The 25,521-nt window shown below is 43.0% G+C and overlaps 1 protein-coding gene across 4 annotated transcripts in view; it reads left to right on the top strand.

Moving 5' to 3' along the window:
* LOC143140340 (GTPase IMAP family member 8-like) overlaps positions 1–25,521 on the top strand; it is a 40,634-nt gene that overhangs the window by 4,127 nt on the left and 10,986 nt on the right. For 3 of the 4 annotated variants that reach the window (XM_076301151.1, XM_076301148.1, XM_076301150.1), the window contains 2 exons: positions 155–859; positions 17,165–17,869. In XM_076301151.1, the coding sequence (XP_076157266.1) occupies positions 178–859; positions 17,165–17,869 (1,387 nt within the window). In that variant the 5' untranslated portion in view covers positions 155–177. The remainder of the gene's footprint in view (positions 1–154; positions 860–17,164; positions 17,870–25,521) is intronic. The other variant, XM_076301152.1, reaches the window with a different exon arrangement.

The following is a 25,521-nucleotide window of genomic DNA, read 5'->3' as shown; positions in this document are numbered from 1 at the left end:
ACACACACACACACACACACATACACACGACAATCACGTACACACACACAAAAACCACATAAACACACACACATGCACACACATAATTAGGATGACAAAAGCATAGAGATGATTTTCAGTGTGTTTCACAGAATTACATGCTTTGTGTTTCCAGGTGGAGTTCCACATCTTTCTGACATGAACATTGTGCTGCTGGGAGGTAGACGGCAGGGGAAGAGTTCATCAGGAAACAGCATCCTGGGCAGAGAGCAGTTTGGCACCTCAGGAAGAACAGCTGAGTGTGTGAAGAGAGAAGGAGAAACAGCAGGGAGACACATCACTGTAGTGGAGGCACCAGGATGGTGGACCAACTACACTGTAGAGGAAACTCCTGAACGTGATAAAGGAGAGATTGTCCTCAGTGTGTCTCTGTGTCCTCCAGGACCCCATGCTCTACTCCTGATCATTAGAGTTAGTACGTCATTCACAGAGACAAACAGAAGAGCAGTGCAGGAACACATGGAGCTGCTGGGGGAGAGAGTCTGGAGTCACACTATAGTGCTGTTCACCAGAGGGGTCTGGCTGGGAGACACGACCATTGAGCAGCACATTAAGAGTGGAGGAGAGGCTCTGCAGTGGGTTGTAGAGAAATGTGGGAACAGGTATCATGTTGTAGACAATAAGAAGAGTGATGGTGGCCAGGTGACAGAGCTGCTGGTCAAGATAGAGGAGATGGTGGCAGGAAACAGGGGCCATCAGTTTGACTTTGACAGCAATATTTGTAAAAAATTACAAGAGAAGAAGAATGAAGCAGAGAGAAGAGCAGAGGAGAGGAAGATGAAGGTGCAGAAGCAGAGACAGACTCTCAGATCAGCAGCAGGTGAGAGACATTTTCAGCTCCCAAACCTAGACATGAGACATTTAAATATACGCATCACAACTCATGTCTACTTCATTCATTATCTCTCTGTCCTATACTCTCTGTCTTCTCTTGTGTGTGTGAACCCACATACAGTACACACACACACACACACACACACACACCACTCAGTCACGTATACTGTGACGGCCCCCCGTCTCTCCTGTGCTCAGCTGCGAGTTACCCATTAACAATTGCAATCGTCAGTCCAGGTGGGGGCGGTTATTGTAATTAAGTCAGTGCCACGGCAGAGTTAAAAGATAGTTGGACGCAGGCAATGGGAGAGCGAGAGAGAGAGTGAGAACGTAGCCTACAGCAAACACTATAATCCGTTTCTTTTGAGTCCTAGAAAAGTGCAATCAACACACACAACTACGACAAAGAAAAGCAAACTAAAGCATAGCAACTGCTAAAAACGCGTCTCTTCGTGAGCCTACGCTGTCAAGTCCGTGCCGGCTTTAAGTGGAGATTCCCTCGCTGACGGAATATCTGGAATTTAAACTTACCGCGGAGCTGCGACGTTCACTCCTCCGAGGACCGCTGTCTTCCTGCCTGAGTCCGGTTGCCTACGGAGCGGCCTGCGCACCTTTTCCTGGGGCTGTAGTCCACAACCAGCCACATACCGAGAGGACTGCATATCCGAAGGTAACTCCGGCGGTGACATTACCGCTGGAGCAGTGTTTCCAAAGTCCCGCTACGCACACACCAACGCACACATCGCACCTGGAACACTGACTAATGCCCACGTTTCCCCGTTACTCCGAAAGACTCATATATATATATATTTTTTGACCATCCTTTTTGAATGAACAATCATCCCCGTTTCCAAAACTGAACTCAAAAAAGTGACGTCTGACTAAGTGTTTTGTTATATTTACTGCCGATGAACTCACAAACTATGGTATTGTTTTGTTGAACTACGGAGTACTAAATGGGCCAAAACTCAAAAGGACATTTGAACATTGGGGTTTTCCTGTTATCTGTCATTGATGTGCTGTTTCAACTGTAGTGTATGAATTCATGTTGATTTTTGATGTTTATGAGCATGTGGATCTTGTGGTGCTTCTGGTGAGGGCCAGACAATTTTATTTAATTTGATTCTGATTTCACTGTTGACTGAAGGGGCTCATGGGTTAATGTTATAACTGTGACACTTTCGCTGTGTGCTCCTGTAACATTTTGTGTTGGAAAGTTGGTAGCTTATGCTGCCTGGCACCCCTTTAAAAAAAATAATAATTAACTACTTGGAAAATAAAACATAACTTTCAACCAGCTACAGAATCGTTACAGAAAATGGCACCCCAGATGGGACAAAGGACAGGGAATTAGACTACCCTACTAAGACCAAAAGCTCACAATTAAATTAAGAGAATAAAAACAAAAGAACTCGACAAAAGCAATCCCTTGCTACCCTTTTTAAACTCATAACGTCAAATCATATACTACAAATAAACACGCATGGAAGGCACTATGTCCCTGTTTGCAGACCATAGCATAGATGAGGACCAGAGTAAGCATGGCCACCAGCAACCTTATAGTGGACAACCAACCAATGATGCACAAGCCCAGGCTAGGCTTACCACTGTTGAATCTGACAGCGATGCTGGAGACTTTGAAGATGCCATGCTGGAACCTGAGCAACCAGTTCAGCAGGAGGGTTCCTCTGTGTGTTCCAGGGAACTGTCTTTACTGGAACGAGTGACTGCACTCCAACAAGCACAGCAGGATTCCTCCATGCTCCTCCTTCATAGAATTCAGGTCTCTCATGAAGAACAAAAAATTAAAATGGATGCCTTAACACAACGGCTGTATACAGTGGAGTAGGGCTGGGCGATAAAACGATAGCGATATGTATTGCAATAAACATGTAATCGATATCAATAAAAAATACGTTCGATAGAACATTCGATAATTAAAGCAACACACACCTATAAATAAATAAATAAATAGGCTAAATATATCTTGCATTGTAGCTATGTGCAACTCTACCAGATTAGGCGATAGAAGTAGGCCTACCTCAACACAGACTCTCAATGAGTCGTTGCTCCGTGCACACACACACACTCTCTCTCTCTCTCTCCCTCCCAACAGGCGCATCCCTCAGCATGCACGTAATCCAAACATTCACAATCGTGCAAGACTACTGGCTAAATTGCTATTAAATCTGGTTAGTATTATTAGCAAGCTGCACGAATTTGTTAAAAACTGTTGCATTCAAATTGACTGCTAAATTCTAATCATCTCAATCCCGATGCAAATGGAAAAGTAGGCTACTTTCCAAGACTCAAACGGGCCTGTCCCAAGAAGAAAAGGTATTCATTTGAAACTTAAACACACGTGGGGAAACTGAACAGTCTAACCAGTAGACTATGATAAACTAGCAAATTAAGCTGCTTTGTTTACAATATTTCCAGGCTTCAACCAGTGCTGCTTTTCATTCAGACTTGTGTGCACATTTATTTATTTGAGTGTTTTTCATGATTGTGTTGCTATTTCTTTTCCCTGTTTACTTAACTGAGGTGATTTAAAATCAGAGGAAGGTTAAGTTTAAAATAAAAGTGTTTAAATTGAACTTTTTATCCTTCAGGTCCTTATCTGAAATAGATTTTTTTTTTAAAATCAATAATTATCGATATCGACTGATATGAAATACTTATATCGTGATGCAGTTTTCAGCCATATCGCCCAGCCCTACAGTGGAGAATCGGATTGTAGCCCAATGTGATGAAGTGCGTAAGAACATCCTCAGTGTCCTGCAGTCTGATCTGAATTATGTTCAAACCCAGGTGATGGATGCTTTACAGTGGCGCCTGCAAAAACACCACTCTGAAGTCCTCAGTGATATCAATTCAGCTTTTACACCATTTGATTTAACTTTGGACAACCTGCAAAGAGAAGTCATGCACACCACTAAGCGACTGCACTAAGCGACTGGACTCCCTTGTTACAGAGGTGGTCTCTGTAAAACAGCAATCACTCCATCTTACCTCCCTGATGTCCACCTTAGGCCACGCCCCTGAAACCAGCTGTTCAGACAGTGGGACCTCTACCCTGCCTCACCTATGCAGGTGGCGTCTTTGGAGAAGGTCGTCACAACTCCATCTCAACCCAGCCGTCCTTATCTGCATAGTTCCACCCTCTCTGTTCAGGCCGGTGAGCCAAATAGACGCACTGCTAAAATGCCCATTTAAAATGGAGTTCCCCTCGTTTGGCAAGAAGGGCAACAGTTCTGATCCTCTGCTGTATCTTGAGAGGTGCAGGGATTTTCTTACCCTACGCCCACTCAGTGATGAGGAGCTTCTGGCCACCATGGGTAATGTTCTGCATGGCACGGCACGAGACTGGTGGGACGTTGCAAGGCATACAGTCAGTAAGTGGTCAGAGTTTGAAGCCCAGTTTGTTACTGCTTTCTTGGCGGAGGACTATCAGGAGGAGTTGGAAGATCGAGTGCGAACCCGACTCCAAGGTGAGCGTGAGTCAATCCGGGACTTTCTGTACAGTTATCATGCTCTCTGCCGCAAGTGGAAGGCTGGCATTGGGGAAGAAGTCATTAAGCTGATTCTAAAGAACATCCACCCCCACATGGCTAGCCAGTTGAGAGGAAGAGTCAGCACAGTAGGTGCCCTTGTACGACTTGGACAGCAGCTGGAGAAGGATAAAGAGAAGTTTGAACATCGTCAAAAGCCTGCATTTAAGTCAACCCCTAAATCAGAAAATGTGAGACAAGAAGCACCACCTCCAAAGGAGCCTACTGTGTTCTGCTGGAAATGCAAAGAGGTTGGCCATCCTCCAGGCAACTGCTCAAAGCACCCTACCCAAAAAGGCTACAAACCAGGGAAGCCTCCAGTACACCTCCATCAACCCGGACCGTCATCAGACCCGCAGTTCTCTCTGGTCACGCATGCTGACTTGGACAACAGTGATCTCTGCTGCTCCGCCTCTGAACCAATGCTCTTCACTCACGGTTCATTGAAGGTTCCTCGACAGCTTACAGTGCCTCTGACCATAGGAACCTGGAGTGGAACAGCCACTTTGGATTCTGGAGCTTCTTTCTCACTGATGAACGAGCGCCTGTGGAAAGAACTCAGAACCTCTACAATGCTAAATCCATGGCTGAATGGGCCATTGTTCTTGGCCGATGGATCTGCAAAGCAACCATTAGGTTGGATTGAACTTACCCTCGGTGTCTCCGGCCATTCATGCGTTCTGCCTTGTGTTGTCTTACCTGCTCAGTCTCTTGCTTTCCCCATGGTATTAGGCCTTGACTTCTTATCTCGTAGTGGCATACAAATCAATGTCCTGGAACAGCAATACTGGTTCCCTTCAAGACCCCAAGAGAAGTTTAACTTTATGTCGCAGCCAGTCAAAGGTTTAGCCTCTGTTACCTTCGCCTTCTTTTCAGCAGTGCCGCCATCTGCCGTGTCGGCTCAGTGGCAGCAAGAGGACACATTGGAGGAAGTGATTGATCAAGCACAGCTCAACCCGGCTGGGAAAAACCTGTTGTACAACCTGCTCTGGACTAATGAAGATGTGTGTACCACTAGGCTAGGGCGAACCATGGTGCTACAGCACAAAATTCTTCTCACCCATGAAATGCCCATCAAGCAAAAACCCTACAGGCTTTCTCCAGCAAAACAAACTGTTGTCAAGGGATTGGTCCAAGACATGTTGGACAACGACATTATTGAACCTTCATCTTCACCCTATGCTGCTCCAGTTGTTATTATACCACGTAAAGTGGGCAAGCCTCAATTTTGCGTTGACTATAGGCGCCTGAATTCTATCACTCTCCCAGATGCCTACCCACTCCCCACTATCCACGAAATACTTGAATCCTTAGCAGGAGCCACCATCTTCTCCACCCTTGACCTAAACAGTGGCTATTGGCAAGTGGAGATGGCGGAGGCGTGTCGGCTGAAAACTGCTTTTGTATGTCGAGAAGGCCAATTCCACTTTAAGGTCATGCCATTTGATCTGCGGAATGCTCCAGCCTCCTTCCAACGTTTAATGGAGACAGTCTTGGCTGACCTTAAAGGAAAAATCTGCTTCATGTACCTGGACGACATCATTATTTATTCCAGAGACGTCCAGCAACACCTCCAGGACATCCAGCAGGTTCTTGATGCCCTCAGAAAAGCTGGCCTGACGGTGAACATGAAAAAAGCCAGTTCTGCCGAAAGAGTCTGACATTTCTGGGACACCTTGTATCAGCTAAAGGAATCCAGGCAGATCCGGAAAAAATCAAAGCTGTGCAAGAGTTCCCAGTTCCTACCACTCTTAAGTCTCTTCAGAGATTTGTCGGGATGGCAGGGTGGTATCACCGGTTCGTCCCCAATTTCTCCCAGATTGCTGTGCCACTCAATGCATTGAAGCGAAAAGGGGTCAAGTTTCGGTGGACCCAGGAGTGTCAGCGGGCTTTTGAGGAGCTCAAACAGCACCTGGTATGTCCTCCAGTATTGGGCCATCCTAACTTCAATTTCCCGTTTATAGTTGTGATGAGCCTACATTTACATTTTATTTCTATATTGTTTTGTTTTATTTATATGATTCTGTATTTTATTTTGTCATAAGGTCATCTATTTGTTTGATTAAGTGCATTGCAATAACATAAGAATTGTACTATACAGTGGTAAAGATATTATCAATGTTTCATTCTCTCATGCTTTGTCTGCATGGAGAGCAGAGTTTAGAACATAGAAAAGAGTTCATGAACAGGTCAACGAGTTCAGATACAGTTTAATGACTAGTGATCATCTCAGCATGCTTTGTGATTGGTTCTTCTTGATTACACGCGATAGCGCGCGAATTCTGGGAGGAGAACATTCTGGACGAACGTTACTTTGGTGGAATGACACGCAAGCTTCGGATGCACTCCGTTATCGCGAAGGACATAATCGGACCTTATATCGTCTCACTTTTGGATCCCTTCCGTGGCACATATCTCGTGGACTTTCTCGGGAATGGATGCCATATCGTTTGGATGTTTTCCAGGACTTTTGCACCGTCGAACTTTTGGGACAGTGACAGAGACACTGCGTGCGTGCGTGTGCGGTAGGCTAGCTGAGATGGCCATGCCTAAAGGACAGTGAGATGAATCACCATGCTACTGTGGTAATGTTAACCTGTTTTGGGGTGATTTGAATGTGAAACTTTTTGTTTAAGACCTAGGCAAAAATGACTGTGATATGGTGAACTGTACATTTATTTTGAATGGGTTTACAGATAAATGATTGAAACGTATCCATGACTCCATGCCTGCATTTGCTGCCATCCTATATGTAACAAAATTGGGGGCTAATCGTCCGGGATATTTACCATTTTGACATCCTATTTTGACGAGTCATTTGCATTTACATTAAGTTAGCATTTATTGAATCTAAGTGATTTTTTTTTTGTCATAATCATGGCAGCAGCAGTAAAAGAGTTTTTGGAATCACCTACTGTTAAGGGTCTGCAGCAATTGAGAAAAACTGACTTATTAGAAGTTGCTAAGTCGCTAAAATTAGCTGATTTGAATGCAAGCTACCGAAAAGAAAAGATTGCAAAGGTGATAGCACAACATTATCATGATGAGGGCGTTTTTACAAGTGAAGACTTAGCTCAATTTGAAGATTCTGATGTGGAGCCTCAACCTAAAAGTGGCTCAGACATAGAGTTAAAAATACGACTGATTCAGTTGGAGAGAGAAAGAGAAAAAGAACGTGCTGATGAAAGAGAAAAAGAAAGACAGTTTGAACTGGATAAATTGAAATTGGAAAGAGACAGAGAGGATAGAGAAAGAGAAAGACAAGAACGAATGGAAAAGGAAAGAATGCTTATTGAAAGACAAAGAATAGAGCTGGAAAGAGAAAAAATAGATAAACAACTTGAGTTAGCAAAGCTAGGAAAAGCAGATCCATTAAATACAACCAAATTCAGTGCTAGCAGAGAAGTGAGGTTAGTTCCTCCTTTTGATGAGCTGGAGGTTGACAAATATTTCCAGCATTTTGAAAAAGTGGCTGAGAGTTTGAAATGGCCCATTGAGTATTGGTCTTTGATGCTGCAAAGTGTTATAAAAGGAAAAGCTCAACAAGCTTATTCAGCTTTGTCTGTTGATGACGCTTCCAAATATGATGTGGTTAAGCAAGCCATTTTGTCAGCTTATGAATTAGTTCCGGAAGCTTACAGACAGAAATTTAGGAGTCTCAGAAAGATTGATAGTCAAACATATGTTGAATTTGCTCATGATAAGGAGGTGTACTTTGAGCGTTGGTGTACATCTAGAGCCGTCAATGCTGATTTCAAGAAATTGAAAGACTTGATGTTGGTTGAAGAATTTTAGCGGTGTGTTAAGGATGATATTAAGTCTTACCTGGATGAGAAAGACGCGTCCACACTACATGAGGCTGCTAAGTTAGCAGATGAGTATTCACTCACTCACAAGTCTAAGTTTGGGTCTCATGATAGGCCATATCCACTTAAGAAGAGTGGTGGTAAACCTAATTTAGCCCAGACCACCGAGGTTAAAGGCAAGGGTGTTGATGTTAGGAATAAGTTTAGTGACACCAAGAAGGAGGTGTCTACGGGTCCTACGTGTCATTATTGCAAGAAACCAGGTCATGTCTTGTCGGAGTGCCTAATTCTTCAGAGAAAGAGAGAAAAGGGGGCCTCACCTAATGCTTTGGTGAAGTCTGTCACAGAAATGCCTATTGAGTTTGGTTCAAGTGAATCATTTTGTCCTTATGATGCTAAAAAGGCTGAGTCGTCTGATCTTCTGAGGGAAGAGTTCCTTCCTTTCGTGTCAGAGGGATTTGTTTCTCCAAGTGAAAATTCTACTTCTCAACCCATTCGAATTCTTCGCGATACTGGGGCTTCCCAATCGCTTTTGTTGAAAGAGGCATTGCCCTCCTCTGTAAGTGAAGACACTGCGATAGGTGACTTCACTCTTGTTCAGGGTATTGAGGGGAGAATTTTATCGGTACCTCTGCACTCCGTATTTCTGAAGTCAGACTTAGTTACAGGACAAGTTAAAGTGGGGCTTATGTCCAGCCTCCCTGTGAAAGGTATTTCTCTTTTACTCGGCAATGACCTCGCTGGTGGAAAAGTCATCCCCTCCGTTCAGTTGACTTCACAGCCGATCACTGAAGATGAATCTAAATTAGATTCTGAGATTTTCCCTTCATGTGCAGTGACTCGAGCTATGGCCAAAAAGGCCCAAGAAGAGGAGGACTCTGTGCAATCTAGCACGTTGTTGAATCATGACCTTGATCATTCAGGTCATGGGTTAGATAGTGGCTCTGGTAAGAGTTCATGTTTTGATGAGCTGTCAGATACTTTTCTTGGACCAGTCTTGGATCAAGATGTTAGTAGTTCGCCACAAGAGGTTGGGAACGATTTGCATGTGTCTGACGGTTTGTCTTTGTCAAGAAAGCAATTAATCACTGAGCAAAGCAGTGATCCTGAGATTGTTGACTTGAGAGAAAAAGCTCTCCCTGGTGACGAAATTGTTAAAGTGCCAGTTGGTTTTTACCTGAAAGATGGGGTTTTGATGCGAAAATGGCGTCCCCCTGATATTCCTGCCAATGAAGATTGGGCAGTCATCAATCAAGTTGTTGTACCTAAAGTTTATAGGAAGGACATACTTACCATGGCACATAGCTTACCTCTAGGGGGTCATCTTGGTGTTAACAAGACTGTTAACAAGATCATGAAGCAATTCTTCTGGCCAGGTTTGCGCAAAGATGTTGCAAACTTCTGTCGCACATGCCACACTTGTCAGGTGGTGGGTAAACACCAGTTAGACCCTCCTGTGGCACCACTGAAACCTATCCCAGCCTTTGGTGAGCCTTTCTCAAGGGTTACTGTGGATTGTGTAGGTCCTTTACCTAGAACGAGAACTGGAAATGAGTACATGGTGACTATCATGTGTGCTTCAACGAGGTTCCCTGAAGCAATTCCGCTTAGAAACATCAAAGCAGCTACCGTTTCTAGGGCCTTGATAAAGTTTTTCACTTTGTTTGGTCTGCCTAAGGAGATCCAATCCGATCAAGGTAGTAATTTCACCTCAGGATTATTCCAGCAGGTTATTTACCAGTTGGGAATTAAGCAGATCACTTCAAGTGCATATCATCCTGAGAGCCAAGGTGCCTTAGAAAGATTTCATTCCACTCTGAAAACAATGATTCGGACATACTGCTTTGAGAATGAGAAGGACTGGGATGAAGGTGTTCATTTGTTGTTGTTTGCGGCTAGAGAGTCAATCCAAGAGTCTCTGGGCTTCAGCCCTTTTGAGCTGGTTTTTGGACACCAGGTAAGAGGACCGTTAGCCCTGCTGGGTGAGCAGTGGACTAACAAAGACACTCATGTTAATCTGTTGGATTATGTCCTTAATTTCAAAGAGAGACTTAATGGAGCCTGTGCACTAGCCAAGGAGAATCTTGAGGCTACTCAAGGGAAGATGAAAACTTGGTATGACCGCAAGGCTAGGGTAAGAACATTTAAGCCAGGAGAGAGAGTGCTTGTTTTGTTCCCACTGCAGTCCAATCCACTGCAAGCTAGATTTCATGGACCTTATGAGATCCATTCCAAGGTTAATGACCTCAATTACATTGTGACAACTCCAGATAGGAGAAAGGCAAGACAGTTGTGTCACATCAACATGTTGAAACCCTACCATGATAGGTCTGTACAGATGGTCTCAGTTGTTAGCCAGGATGAAAGTTCTGTTGATGATGATTGTCAGGAGGAGGAACCCTCCATCAAACCTGAAATAATTTCCTGTAAGTTGTCCAATTCTGAGATTTTGCAGAACCTTGATGGGAAAATGTCACATTTAGAGCCTTGGCAACAAGCTCAAATGATGGACTTGGTGCTTCAGCATCAAGATTTGTTTCCTGATTTGTTTCCTGATGTTCCTAAGAGAACCTATGTCGCAGTCCATGATGTTGATGTAAGTGATGCTCAACCAATCAAACAACATCCATATAGGATGAGTCCTGAGAAATGTAAGCTAGCTGAGGAAGAAGTGGCTTACATGTTAAAGAACAACATCATTCAGCCATCACACTCCAATTGGAGCTCCCCGTGTGTGCTTGTACCAAAGCCTGATGGCAGTACAAGATTTTGTACAGACTATAGAAAAGTCAACGGTGTTAGCAAGACTGATGCTTTTCCAATCCCAAGGGTGGATGATTGTATTGACAAAGTGGGACAGTCAAAGTTCCTCACTAAGATCGATTTGTTAAAAGGTTATTGGTGTGTTCCATTAACTGAACGAGGTAGAGAAATATCTGCTTTTGTTACACCTTCTGGGCTGTACGAATATATGGTTCTACCATTTGGAATGAAAAATTCACCAGCCACGTTCCAAAGAATGATTCATTCAGTGATCAAAGATTTGCCCAACACTAGTGCTTACATTGATGATTTGGTGACTGGGAATGAGACTTGGGAAAGTCATCTCAAGGATGTTGGCAGACTGTTTGAAAAATTGTCAGAGGCCAACCTAACAGTTAACTTGGCTAAGAGTGAATTTGGATGTGCTCATGTAACATATCTAGGACATGTTATTGGTCAAGGTCAGGTATTTCCAGTTGATGCTAAGATCCAGGCTGTATTGGCCTTTTCTGTTCCCACCAGTAAGAAAGCTTTGAGGCGATTCTTGGGAATGGTGGGGTATTACCGCAAGTTCTGCAAGAACTTTGCTGATGTCCCCTGACAAATTTGCTTAAGAAAAGAGAGAATTTTGTCTGGAACGAATCCTGCCAAAAGGCATTTGACAAACTTAAATCCATGTTATGTCATTACCCTGTACTCCAGTCTCCTGATTTTAGTAAACCATTTTCAGTGGCTGTAGATGCTAGCGATGACGCCGCAGGTGCTGTGTTACTGCAACAAGATGCGAATGATCATGTTGAACATCCTGTTGCCTATTTTTCTAAAAAGTTCAACAGGCATCAAAGAAATTATTCAACCATTGAAAAAGAGCTATTAGCTTTGATTCTAGCACTACAACATTTTGATGTTTACTTATGTACGGGTCAGAAACCCCTTATTGTTTATACTGATCATAATCCGTTAGTGTTTTTGAGTAAGATGAGGAACAAAAACAGAAGATTGTTAAACTGGAGTTTAATTTTGCAAGAGTATGACATTGTGATAAAGCATATTAAGGGTAAAGATAATGTTATTGCTGATTGTCTATCTCGATGTTAAAATGTTAAAAGTATGATAGACCTGTCTGAAAATTTTTATCTATGGGATAAAAATTTTCCCTTTAAGGGGGAAGGTGTGATGAGCCTACATTTACATTTTATTTCTATATTGTTTTGTTTTATTTATATGATTCTGTATTTTATTTTGTCATAAGGTCATCTATTTGTTTGATTAAGTGCATTGCAATAACATAAGAATTGTACTATACAGTGGTAAAGATATTATCAATGTTTCATTCTCTCATGCTTTGTCTGCATGGAGAGCAGAGTTTAGAACATAGAAAAGAGTTCATGAACAGGTCAACGAGTTCAGATACAGTTTAATGACTAGTGATCATCTCAGCATGCTTTGTGATTGGTTCTTCTTGATTACACGCGAACATGGAATCACCATGCTACTGTGGTAATGTTAACCTGTTTTGGGGTGATTTGAATGTGAAACTTTTTGTTTAAGACCTAGGCAAAAATGACTGTGATATGGTGAACTGTACATTTATTTTGAATGGGTTTACAGATAAATGATTGAAACGTATCCATGACTCCATGCCTGCATTTGCTGCCATCCTATATGTAACATAGTCTATACTGATGCAAGTGAGGTGGGCTTGGGCGCAGTGCTTACCCAGAGAACAGGACTTGGGAAGGAAGAAGTGCTGGCTTTTGCAAGCCGTTCCCTTAATTCCGCTGAAAGGAACTACTCTGCAACCGAGCTGGAATGTCTTGCCGTGGTTTGGGCCTTGGAGCGTTGGCGATACTACCTGGAGGGTCGTCACTTTACTGTGGTCACCGACCATGCCTCCTTGGTCTGGGTCTTTCAGACTAGTAAACCAAGCTCAAGACTCAACCGCTGGGCTCTACGATTGCAAGAGTTCTCTTTCTCAGTGGAGTATTGAAAGGGAAAATATAACTCTGTTCCTGAGTCGTTATCCCGGGCTCCTCTAGAGGGTGAGGGTCTACAGGCTACCTGTGCCACGGTCCAGACTAGAGCCCAGACGCCCCAGTTAGAGATAATGGAGTTTCCTGTGTCAAACGAGGTGCTGTGGAAAGCCCAACAGGACGATCCAGAGGTTCTGGCTCTTTATAAATCTATCTTGGAGGATGCTGTCACCAAAATGACCATCCTGGAAGATAAGGTCTACAGAGTCCTTGAGCTGCCTCATCGCACTTTGTATCAGGCCTATGTGCCAGCATCGCTCCGGCCACAGTTACTGCAGGCTTACCATGATGATCCCCTAGCTGGTCATCTAGGCAGATTCAAGACCTACCGCCGCCTACATTCTGTGGTGTATTGGCCAAACATGAGTCGGGATGTTAAGACTTACCTACAGAATTGTCAGACCTGTCAGATGTACAAGCCAGAGGGTCGGAAGGCTGGTGGAAAGCTCCAACAAACTGTCACCTCCAGACCGTGGGAGATGCTCGGGGTCGACATCATGGGACCACTTCCCAGAAGTTCCAGACTGAATGAATATCTCCTCGTTTTTGTGGACTATTTCTCCAGATGGGTTGAGCTCTTCCCCTTGCGCCAAGCCACCGGTGAAACCATCAGCAAGACCCTGGTGAATGAAATACTGACCCGCTGGGGGGTACCTGAGTACCTCTTATCAGATCAGGGCTCGCAGTTTGTAGCCACAGTCATGAAGGAGACCTGTAAAGGCTGGAGTGTCCATCAAAGGTTTACGTCTGCGTATCACCCGCAAACCAATTTGACGGAGAGGGTGAATCGTACGTTAAAAACTATGATTGCCTCCTATGTTGGTCTAAATCATAAAAGATGGGATGTCTACCTACCTGAATTCCGGTTTGCAATTAACTCTGCTGTCCAGGAGTCTACTGGTGTCACTCCGGCTGAGCTGAATCTCAACCGTGTGTTACAGGGCCCCTTACACAGCGCGTTGCAACCTAGGGACATTCATCCATCTCATCCAAGCTATGAGAAATGTGCAAAGATCAATGAGCTTCAGGAGCTGGTCTCCAAGAACTTGTACAAGGCCAAACTTCGCCAGAAGCAGAATTATGATAAACGGCGAAGAGATCTGGACTTTGAGGTGGATGAACGGGTCTGGCGGCGTACTCATCCGTACTCCAATTCTGATTTCACTGTTGACTGAAGGGGCTCATGGGTTAATGTTATAACTGTGACACTTTCGCTGTGTGCTCCTGTAACATTTTGTGTTGGAAAGTTGGTAGCTTATGCTGCCTGGCACCCCTTTAAAAAAAATTATAATTAACTACTTGGAAAATAAAACATAACTTTCAACCAGCTACAGAATCGTTACAATACACACACACACACACACACACACACACACACACACACCACTCAGTCACGTATACACACACACATACCACACCATACCACTCAGTCACAACCATTCACACACTCACACAAGCATAATACTCTATACACAAAAAGCATCTGTTACCAAATTTCTCTCATGCTCACAAAATACACAACAAATATCATACACACACACACACACACACACACACACACAAACACACACCTCATGTCTACTTCTTTCATTATCTCTGTCCTACAGGTACAAACGACATGCAACTGATGACAACAGATGCAAATCAACAAAACACGTGCTAATAGACAAAACACAAACAACTTAAGAAAACATTTTCATCTTCATTTGACAACACGTGCACATCATTTAGAAAATGCGCTACAAATTCAGAAAACATCTACATTTCAGAAACGAGCTGCACGCAATTCAGAAACACAATGGAAGTGTTTCCGGGGGGCACTAAAAAGTGATGAACACCTCTGAATAAATGGCGAACTACATACGTACAGACAGTGTAAAAATGTTAAGATAAACCCAAATACTTACATTTCAAGCCAGATTTCTTTAAACAGGAGCTGCTGTTGTCACACCCGTTCGCCACCTTTCAGAGGTACTTTTAAGTGTCCCCCGGTAACACTTCCGTTGTTATGTGAATTTCGTTGTGCGTTTTTGAAATGTAAATGTTGTCTGAATTTGCAGTGCATTTTTCTAAATGATGTGCACGTGTTGTCAAATGAAGATGAAGTTCTTTTCTTAAGTTGGTTGTGTTTTGTCTATTTGCACGTGTTTTGTTGATTTGCATCTGTTGTCATATGTTGCACGTCGTTTGCACCTGTCGGCCACCGTACTGTCCTATATCCTCTGTCTTCTTCGTAAGAACACACACACACACACACACGCACACGCACACCAGGGATGGAAATTAAATATTTTTTCCACCTGCCACTGTGGCTGGTGGATTCCAAAATCTACCAGCCACTCAACTTTTTTACCAGCCACTAGAGAAATGGCATGAAAATGTGATATCATGATTATAGTAGGCTACCAAAAATTATCAGGGTTATCGGCATTATTGCGATACGACTAAAATGTGCTGAATTTTGCCCTAAACCTACCGGTTGTCCTCCAAGCACAGTAGCAACAAAACTAAAGGCCAACAGAACCACATTCATATGCCATAGTGTCATGTCATAAAAGGGGTGTGGCTCCTTTAAGACTCCGTTTGTTTGAGTTCTGGAGCATCTTATAATCGACTCTTCAACTTGATCTAACTGTACATCATCTGATTTAAATATTTACAGGTATCAAGGCTATATTTAAAATTTTCCATTTATTTTCTATTTGGCCTGTTATGAAATCATGCACTGAACAATAAATGCACAGCTCAGCTTAAGGAAACTTAATGCTTAGCATTTTGTGAAACTACATTGGAAAAACTCTGGTTTTAATATTTACAGTTATCTAGGTGATATTGTTAACATTTATTTTGTATTTGGCCTTATCGTGTATTTCAAAAGTCCAAAGTTGGAGACTTTGTAGACATTTGCTTCAATATCAAAACCGGATTACTCTGGAACGGCTAATTGCATAACGGAACGCTTTACACCTTTGTGTTCGGAAAGTTCTGCTGTTTATTCTGATATGCGATTTATAATTTTTTGAATGAAAAGTTTGTGAGATATTCCACCACGACGAATGGGTGTGGAGATGTCCGCCTGTTTGCCTCATAGGTCTAAATAGTAGTATGTCCGGGCCGGATTAAAATAGCTACTGGCCACTTCAAAAGACAACTATTCGCGTGAGACTTAGTCTGTGAAGATACAACGCAGATCCACAGATCTCACTAGATTTGTTTATGCAGTCATCCTGAAATAAGCTAGCAGTGGCACATAAAATCATAGTGACAGTTTCTTAATGGTAATGGCAAAAAGTGAAGCACTGCACCAGTGACTATAGGCTATGCTGCGGGCGGCGGCTCACTGGTAGTCGTTGTAGAACTTGAAATCAGCGCAATTTACCCTTATAGCGTGGTAACGTTATGCTACATGATCCCTACAGACACTTTCTTATTTTTAACCGTCAATAAGTATGAAAATTAGACCGGATCTGACTATTTGTGGTAGCCTATGCTAGCTCTATTTATTTACTCGCCACAGTGGCTGGTAATGTGACCAAATTCACCTGCCAGCGCACAAAACTACCCGCATTTGGCGGGAGGCGGGAGCCTAATTTCCATCCCTGACGCACACAACAAAATAACCACATACACACACACATAACCCTGCACACACACACACAACAACAGCAACAACAACAAGAACAACAATCACACACACACACACAACAACAGCAACAACAACAACAATCACATATACACACACACACACACGCACACAACAACAACAATCACATATATACACACACACACACACACCAACAACAACAATCACATACATATACACACACACACAATCACAAACACACATACTGACATCCACACACACATAATCATGTACACACACACAACAACCACACACACACACTCACACACACACACAGCACGGCTACAGCCACCTGCTGGAAGATGGGAACACTGACAGATAAGGGGCAGGGTTGGTTCAGGCCTGACAAGGTCCTGACAACACACACACACACAATCACATACACACATAATCATATATGCACACACACACACACACACACACATTATTATTATGACAAAATCATAGAGAGGAATTTCAGTGTGTTTCACAGAATTACATGCTTTCTGTTTCCAGGTGGAGTTCCACATCTTTCTGACATGAAGATTGTGCTGCTGGGAGGCAGACTGATGGGGAAGAGTTCATCAGGAAACACCATCCTGGGCAGAGAGGAGTTTAGCACCTCAGGAAGAACAGCTGAGTGTGTGAAGAGAGAAGGAGAAACAGCAGGGAGACGCATCACTTCAGTGGAGGCACCAGGATGGTGGAGCAACTACACTGTAGAGGAAACTCCTGAACGGGATAAAGGAGAGATTGTCCTCAGTGTGTCTCTGTGTCCTCCAGGACCCCATGCTCTACTCCTGATCATTAGAGTGGATACGCCATTCACAGAGACGAACAGAAGAGCAGTGCAGCAACACATGGACCTGCTGGGAGAGAGTGTCTGGAGTCACACTATAGTGCTGTTCACCAGAGGGGACTGGCTGGGAGACACGGCCATTGAGCAGCACATTGAGAGTGGAGGAGAGGCTCGGCAGTGGGTTGTAGAGAAATGTGGGAACAGGTATCATGTTGTAGACAATAAGAAGAGTGATGGTGGCCAGGTGACAGAGCTGCTGGTCAAGATAGAGGAGATGGTGGCAGGAAACAGGGGCCATCAGTTTGACTTTGACAGCAATATTTGTAAAAAACTACAAGAGAAGAAGAATGAAGCAGAGAGAAGAGCAGAGGAGAGGAAGATGAAGGTGCAGAAGCAGAGACAGACTCTCAGATCATCAGCAGGTGAGCGACATTTTCAGCTCCCAAACCTACATGAGACATTTACATATACGCATCACAACTCATGTCTACTTCATTCATTATCTCTCTGTCCTATACTCTGTCTTCTCTTTTAGCACACACACACACACCACACCACACCACTCAGTCACGTATACACACACACACACAACCATTCACACACTCACACAAGCATAATACTCTGTTATACACAAAAAGCATCTGTTACCAAATTTCTCTCATGCTCACAAAATACACAACAAATATTATACACACACAAACACACACCTCATGTCTACTTCTTTCATTATCTCTGTCCTACGGTTAGGCCGACAGGTGCAAACGACAGGTGCAACTTATGACAACAGATGCAAATCAACAAAACACGTGCAAATAGACAAAAAACAAACAACTTAAGGAAACATTTTCATCTTCATTTGACAACACGTGCACATCATTTAGAAAATGTGCTACAAATTCAGAAAACATCTACATTTCAGAAACGATCTGCACGCAATTCAGAAACACAATGGAAGTGTTTCTGGGGGGCACTTAAAAGTGATGAACACCTCTGAATAAATGGCGAACTATATACGTACAGACAGTGTCAAAATTTTAAGATAAACCCAAATACTTACATTTCAAGCCAGATTTCTTTAAACAGGAGCTGCTGTTGTCACACCCGTTCGCCACCTTTCAGAGGTGTTCATCACTTTTAAGTGTCCTCCGGTAACACTTCCGTTGTTATGTGAATTTCGTTGTGCGTTTTTGAAAGGTAAATGTTGTCTGAATTTGCAGTGCGTTTTTCTAAATGATGTGCACTAGTTGTCAAATGTAGATGAAGTTGTTTTCTTAAGTTGGTTGTGTTTTGTCTATTTGCACGTGTTTTGTTGATTTGATCTGTTGTCATAAGTTGCACGTCGTTTGCACCTGTCGGCCACCGTACTGTCCTATATCCTCTGTCTTCTTCGTAAGAACACACACACACACACATACACACACCAGGGATGGAAATTAAATATTTTTTCCACCTGCCACTGTGGCTGGTGGATTCCAAAATCTACCAGCCACTCAACTTTTTTACCAGCCACTAGAGAATAGAGCCCGACCGATTTATCGGCGGGCTGATATTATCGGCCGATATTAGGCATTTTCCAAACTATCGGTATCGGCATTTATAATGGCCGATAAATTAATATTTTAAAAATAAAATAAAAATGGACGAAACACCTTTCAACCATGTCATGAGTGTTGGCGTTGTATAGTTTGTCCACCAGAGGGCACTCTACACCGTCCCTGCTGGCACTCGTGTATAACGCGCCACACATCCTGCAACCTGCTGATACAGCAGAGTCGGGTAGAGAGAACCAGTTATCCACGAGTGAGATCATCAGTGAAGTGTGTTCATGGTGATTTGGTCACGAGACATACATTGCTTAAATAACAATTAAAAGAACATCCCCATCAGTTCTCTTAACTCAAATAAGCATGACAAAATTTGTGAAAACAATGTCCAGTTTTGCTGCTGTTAAATAAGTCGAGAGTGAAGCGGAATTAGCTAGTAATTACGTTACGTTTTTACAGTGTAGTTGACTGTCTGTCCTTTTAACTTTTGACAATGTGACTGAAGATGTATTTCTTTAATAGCGTGACAGTTATAGCAGTGAGACGTATCATCTCTCCCCGGCCTGTTATTTTGAAAGCGCATGTTTTACAATTTGCAGTATGACGTTATCCATTGCTAAATTATGGCTCATCATAGTCTAGCTAACCACAAAGCTAATGCCATGAATATCAGTGGAAGACCGCTAACGTTAACATTAATGAGCTTGGAAACCACAACTAACTTATTCTGCCTAAATAAAGTAATGATTACTGTTTTTATAACTAGTATATCTGTGGTTACAGTCCCTGCATTGTAAAATGTAAGTTAGACGTGCGAGGAGTGAACATTTAGACATAGAGAAAAAGTATCAAACGTACTGTAGCTTGTGCAAAACGTAGCTTGTGCATAAAAGTTAGCTTTTCTTTTACACGTGTGTGAAATCCAATGACGCCAAGTGTGCGTTTCAGACTGTCGTTCAGCCGCAGCATTGTATATCGACACCGTCGCACATTTCCATTGATTTCGCTGTCCCTCAAGACATGGTCAATCAAATGACTACAGGGGTCCTTGGCCTCGGCATTTATAATGGCCGATAAATGAATATTTTAAAAATAAAATAAAAACTGACAAAACACCCTTCAACCAGTTACATAATGGATTTAGATCACTAAATAGTAGGTTTTAGAAGGCAGGCAGCAACTGATGATTGAAAATGGTTTGATGTAGCTTGATGGAAATAATTTTAAAAGTGCAGGTAAAGGGATAAGCAAGGGGGTCATCCCTATGTTCCCCGGGTCCTATGTTCCCCGCTGCTTCCAAGTAGACTGCAGCCGCACGGCAAGGCGCGGGTTGTTGTTGCTCCGTGCCCACACTTTGTTTGTGATGAGGGAAGGAGAGGGGGCGCCGCGAACTGAAGTTCTTTGCACAGAGGCGCAGTGCGGAGCCCAGTGTGATATAGTCACGTTTAATTTTTTATTTAATTGTAACAGTAGCTGCTTGAAAAGACAGTGGCGTGAGAGTGGTGAATTTCATCAAAACCCGGCCCTTAAAAGCGCGTCTATTCTCCACACTTTGCGAAGAGATGGTAGCTGACCAAAAGGCTGTAGGCCTACTGTTTCACAGCGAGGCAAGGTGGCTTTCCCGAGGTAAAGTGCTGTCGCGCGTGTTTGAGCTCCGAGTCGCCTCTTCTTGGAGGAGGAGCGCATGTTTGAATCTGCAAGCACGTTCACTAATGAACATTTCTTGACGAAGCTGGCCTATCTTAGCGATTATATTTGATATATCTTAGCGATACATTTGAGTTAAATGTCCAGTTACAAGGCAAAGACAAGCACCTACCTCACCTAGCAAATAAGATTACTGCATTCACCAAAAAAACTTGAGTAGGCCTATGGGACAGGCGCCAATCACGACAGTATTATGCCTTTGAGATTTCTGAGCGAAATCGCTGAAACGTCTGATTGGGAGGCACTCTTGTGATCCCAACAGTAGGCCTACATCACATCCCTGCAAAGTTTATTTCAAAAATATTTCCCAACCAGCAGTGCTCAGTATGACTTGATTATGGATCCATTTAATGCAGCATGTTGGCTTTTTATTGAATATATTGTACAATGCTGTATAATGGCCTATGCTTCCTAAGATGTTGCTGGAAAACAGAAATATGTGTGTTATGTATTTATTATGACCGCCGCGCAGCGAAGCGGCGGTCATATAGGTTTAGTCAGATTTTTTTTTTTTTCTTTTTCGCATGCCCAAATTTCCGTCAATGATTCCCGGGACACTGAAAGACCGGGGTACACGAAACTTGGTGGGCATGTAACCACCAATGGATAGCATAGAACCATCGTTTTTCGTTTTGATCTGTAGCCCCCCCGCTGGATTGGACCCCCCGAAAGGAGGGTAGGGTAGGGCAGACACAGTTTTCTGTGAATATCTCGAGAACCGTAGGGTTTAGGAGGACCTTTTTTTTTTTTGTATGTTGATCTCAAGGGGCCATGTCAACCCATTCCATAACCACTCATTTCATGTATAGCGCCACCTAGTTAAACACAAAAAAGTAAAAATGAGGTGTTGTAATCGCAGGTATCTGTGACCTAACATAGTCAAAACTTGGTGGGCATGTAACCCCACATGAATAGCATGGAACCGTCGTTTTTCGTTTTGATCTGTAGCCCCCCCGCTGGACTGGACCCCCGAAAGGAGGGTAGGGCAGACACAGTTCTCTGTGAATATCTTGAGAACTGTAGGGACTAGGATGACCATTTTTTTTCTGTATGTTTGCCTCCAGGGGTCATGTTAACCCATTTCATGTGCACACATGTGCACAAACAGATACACACACACACACACACACATATATTCACAGTAATCATACGTATGACACATACTCACACAGTAGACATATGTACGCTTGCATGCACAGGCACATACGCAGGCACACACACAAGCACGCACACTAGGGTGCATCAAAAAACACAATTCTTGAATTTTGATATGGCTGGGTGCTAAAAGTGTTCCAATATATGTAGAAACAACACATGCAAAATATTTTTCCAGTACATTATGATCTAGGGGTGCCACCGCACATCTGTTTTTGTTGGATAAAGTGGTTAACAGTGCTCAATGGTCGCCATGGAGATCTGAGGTAAACAATACTACAGCTCAAGAAAACTGAGGTGATCTTTCTGTTTGAGGTGATCTTGATCTGTGTTGGATGTGTTATTACATATTACTATCATATCTGTAGTTGTTTCCCCGCCCCTCTGCAAAGCTAATTGCGTGCCCACAGCTGAACCACAAGCGCAGTTGAATAGTTAACCAATTGTGACATTAAAAAGAAACAAACTTTAGCGATCATACATGATAATAAGATGTCAACGAGCAGCGACATACAGAGTAGGCCTAGTAGTTCTACTAATCTACTTAAAAATACTTGAACTATTTATTGCACAATGAAGAAAACTGATGCTCTGAATACTTATTCAGCTGTCTCTAAAAGTTTCTCTAATTGACGCATTCAACCGCGATTTTGATTACACCTGCTTTTAACAGGCGCAAGTTTTTCACCGCAAAACAGACATGCGCTGTTTTCATACATATGGCGGAATACCTAATCAATGCTATTAGCACTTGTCGTCTCCTGTGTTTACGCGATACTCCCACTTTCCTCTGACCCTCCTATGAATGCATATGCATGACACGGAAAAGCGCAAATAGCCATTTGCAGCTCCCACGACAGGCAGTCTACACTTTATCCTTAGTGCGGCCTGTTTGTACATACCTCGCCATGCCTTTACGTGCACTTTGCAAATGAAATATGCCTGACGTGGGCACAAAAACATACATCTGGCCCTGTCTCTCCTTTTTTCATCCACTTTCTCTGGGTGTGTCTTTCTTCTCTCCTTTGTATCCCTTATTCTCTCTCTCTCTCTATTTATCTCTTTGGCTGTGGAGAACATGTGTGTGTGTGTGTGTGTATGTCTGTGTGTGTGTGTGTTTGTGTGTGTTTTTGTGTGTGTGTCTGTGTGTGTATGTCTGTGTGTGTGTGTCTGTGTGTGTGTGTGTGTGTGTGTGTGTGTCTGTGTCTTTGTGTGTATGTCTCTCTGTCTGTGTGTGTCTGTCTGTGTCTGTATGTGTGTGTGTGTCTGTGTCTGTGTGTGTGTCTTTGTGTGTGTGTGTGTGTGTGTGTGTCTTTGTGTGTATGTCTCTCTCTCTGTATGTGTCTGTATGTGTGTGTGTGTGTGTCTGTGTCTTTGTGTGTGTGTGTGTGTGTGTTGAACATGACCGCAACCAACAGCCAAACCTTTGCCGCTGCAAACCCAAGCTAATCCCTGAATAGGACGGTTACTCTTGGGTGGCGGGTGGGGGAGACATATCTGGGGGGAGACACACTGGCTAGGTTCAGAGTTCAGGTTCCATTCCCTCTCTCTTTCTCCCTGCTGATGTTGCTCAGTGGAGCAAAGACTCTGGCACAGACTGAGCAGTTAAGTTCGGAGTTTAGTTAGTGTCAGCTCTTACCATTAGGCCCTGTTAGTCAGTGAGTTAGCCACTAGAGAGGGTTTGTTCTTTTAAGTTTGTCAGTATCACCCTTTGTGTTTAACAATAAAGTCAATTCAATTTTATATGTGTGTCCGACATCCATCACTGCTGCACAGAATTCAGGGTAAGGCCACATGAACATGTCCCATTGACCTCCATTCATTTTGTCTATAGGACAGTGAATGGAGAATCTTGAAAGTTGAATTCTGAGAAATCCCCAAAGGGCAAACAAACAACTTTTACTTTGATAACCCTATAGAACATGTTACTGTATAAAAGTTCACTGTACTCAACATTTCCAGGTCAACTTTTGGCAATTAGACTAAAAATTGCACATTTTTCGAAATTTCGCCAAAGTTCATGTGTTAGGTGGCACCCCTAAATCTCAATGGAATTACTCAAAACTGTGCAAAAGTCATTTTTATGTTAATTGGAACAAAATGCAATGCCAGCCAAATTGATATTTTGAAATTAAAATTTCCCATTCAAATTTGATGCACCCTAACGCACACACACACAGACACACACACACACACACACACTCACACACACCCACACACATAACATAAACATAACACAAACAATCAAGAATTTCTCAGAATTATGAACAGGCAAGATGGAAGTGGGGTTGTATAAAATGAATTTTACATGTGAAATCTGTGAACTAATCATGTTTTGGTACTTGTTGTCTAGCAGATACCAGTGAGAATTGAGTGTGGATAATGCAATTTAGTGAGACAGTTAGAATCATATAGGCCTTTCAGCGTGATTTCTTTTTGTGGAAAAAATGTGCTGGACTGGGCGGCGGTCATATTTTGTACCGCTCTGCGGTACATCTAGTTTATTATTCTATCTGCAGCACCAGCTGATTTTAACTCTGTTGAAGAGGATATATTTAGAACTTGTCATTATTTCAATAAATTTGACAATTTTAAGCTTGACCTACCACTTTCTTAGAGCGATGAGGGACAGGTGGGGCTCGAGAATGCCCCCTCAAAGTGGGGAATGAAAAAGTTTGAGAACCACTGATCTAGTTTGTTAACTACCACAGTCACGAGTTGGGTCGCGATAGTCTGTCATTTTTAAAAAGTGGGTCCCCAGAAAAAAAGCTTGAGAAACACTGGTTTAGCCGAGTCTGCATGGCTTCAGTCCCAAGCTTGTCATTGTCTTTGCACTTGGCATGTCATTGTTGATTCTTACTAAGAGGTGAAGGAGGTGATCTAAAATAGCCTTTGGTTGAGCTGTCGGAAGAATGGGATTAATTTTAATGGAACAAAGACATATCAAACTATACTGGGCTGTAGACCCAAAGGGACATTTTTGGATTATTGACGAGTCAGACCAAATGGGCTTCGGAGCAACGCGCAGTCCCCCCTGCAGCGTGCCAGCGAACGGAAAAATGAACAAAACAAACCAATTAAATATCAACTTAAAAAGGCATGTAGTTGTAGCGCGTTTCTTCTGTGAGAAGTGCAGCTCGTGTGTGTTGCTGTCCTCAATTTAGTGCTGAAGCGGACAATGCGAAGTTACCTAGAACAGCGGTCCCCAACCACCGGGCCGTAGCCTACGACATGAGTTTAAAAAATATGCATGCAAACTAAACTAAATTTAATTCGCAATAATGTCACGTTTTTACATGGCATAGGCCTATATGCAGTTGTTTGATTGCACGCATGTTTGCATTTTGCAAGGTCTATTTTCTTATGTCTGTCTGTCCCGCCTTCAACACTTTTACATATTGCCTTCAGCGCTGCGCAGCCGCAGGTCAGCTCACTTCACTTGATCAGTTCTTGGCGAACAAAAACAGCAACAAAAAACAAGCATCTTTAGCAGGTCACTGGCCAGAGTGTTTGAGTTGCGAGAGCCGCTGCAGAGATTTCTTACAGAAAAAAAGTCACCGTTAGCTGCACATTTTAGTGATGAGGACTGGGTGTCAAAACTCGCTTACCTGTGTGACATATTCGGGTTGCTTAATGACCTCAACCTGTCACTCCAGGGGAGAATGACG

Source organism: Alosa pseudoharengus, unplaced genomic scaffold (assembly GCF_046254945.1).
Source record: "Alosa pseudoharengus isolate Yale_2024_CS ecotype anadromous, Long Island Sound unplaced genomic scaffold, YU_APseudo_1.1 YU_APseudo_1.1_scf_23, whole genome shotgun sequence".
NCBI classification, from domain to species: Eukaryota; Metazoa; Chordata; class Actinopteri; order Clupeiformes; family Clupeidae; genus Alosa; species Alosa pseudoharengus.
The sequence above is the reverse complement of the archived record's forward strand: the minus strand, read 5'-3'. Positions and strand labels throughout refer to the sequence as shown.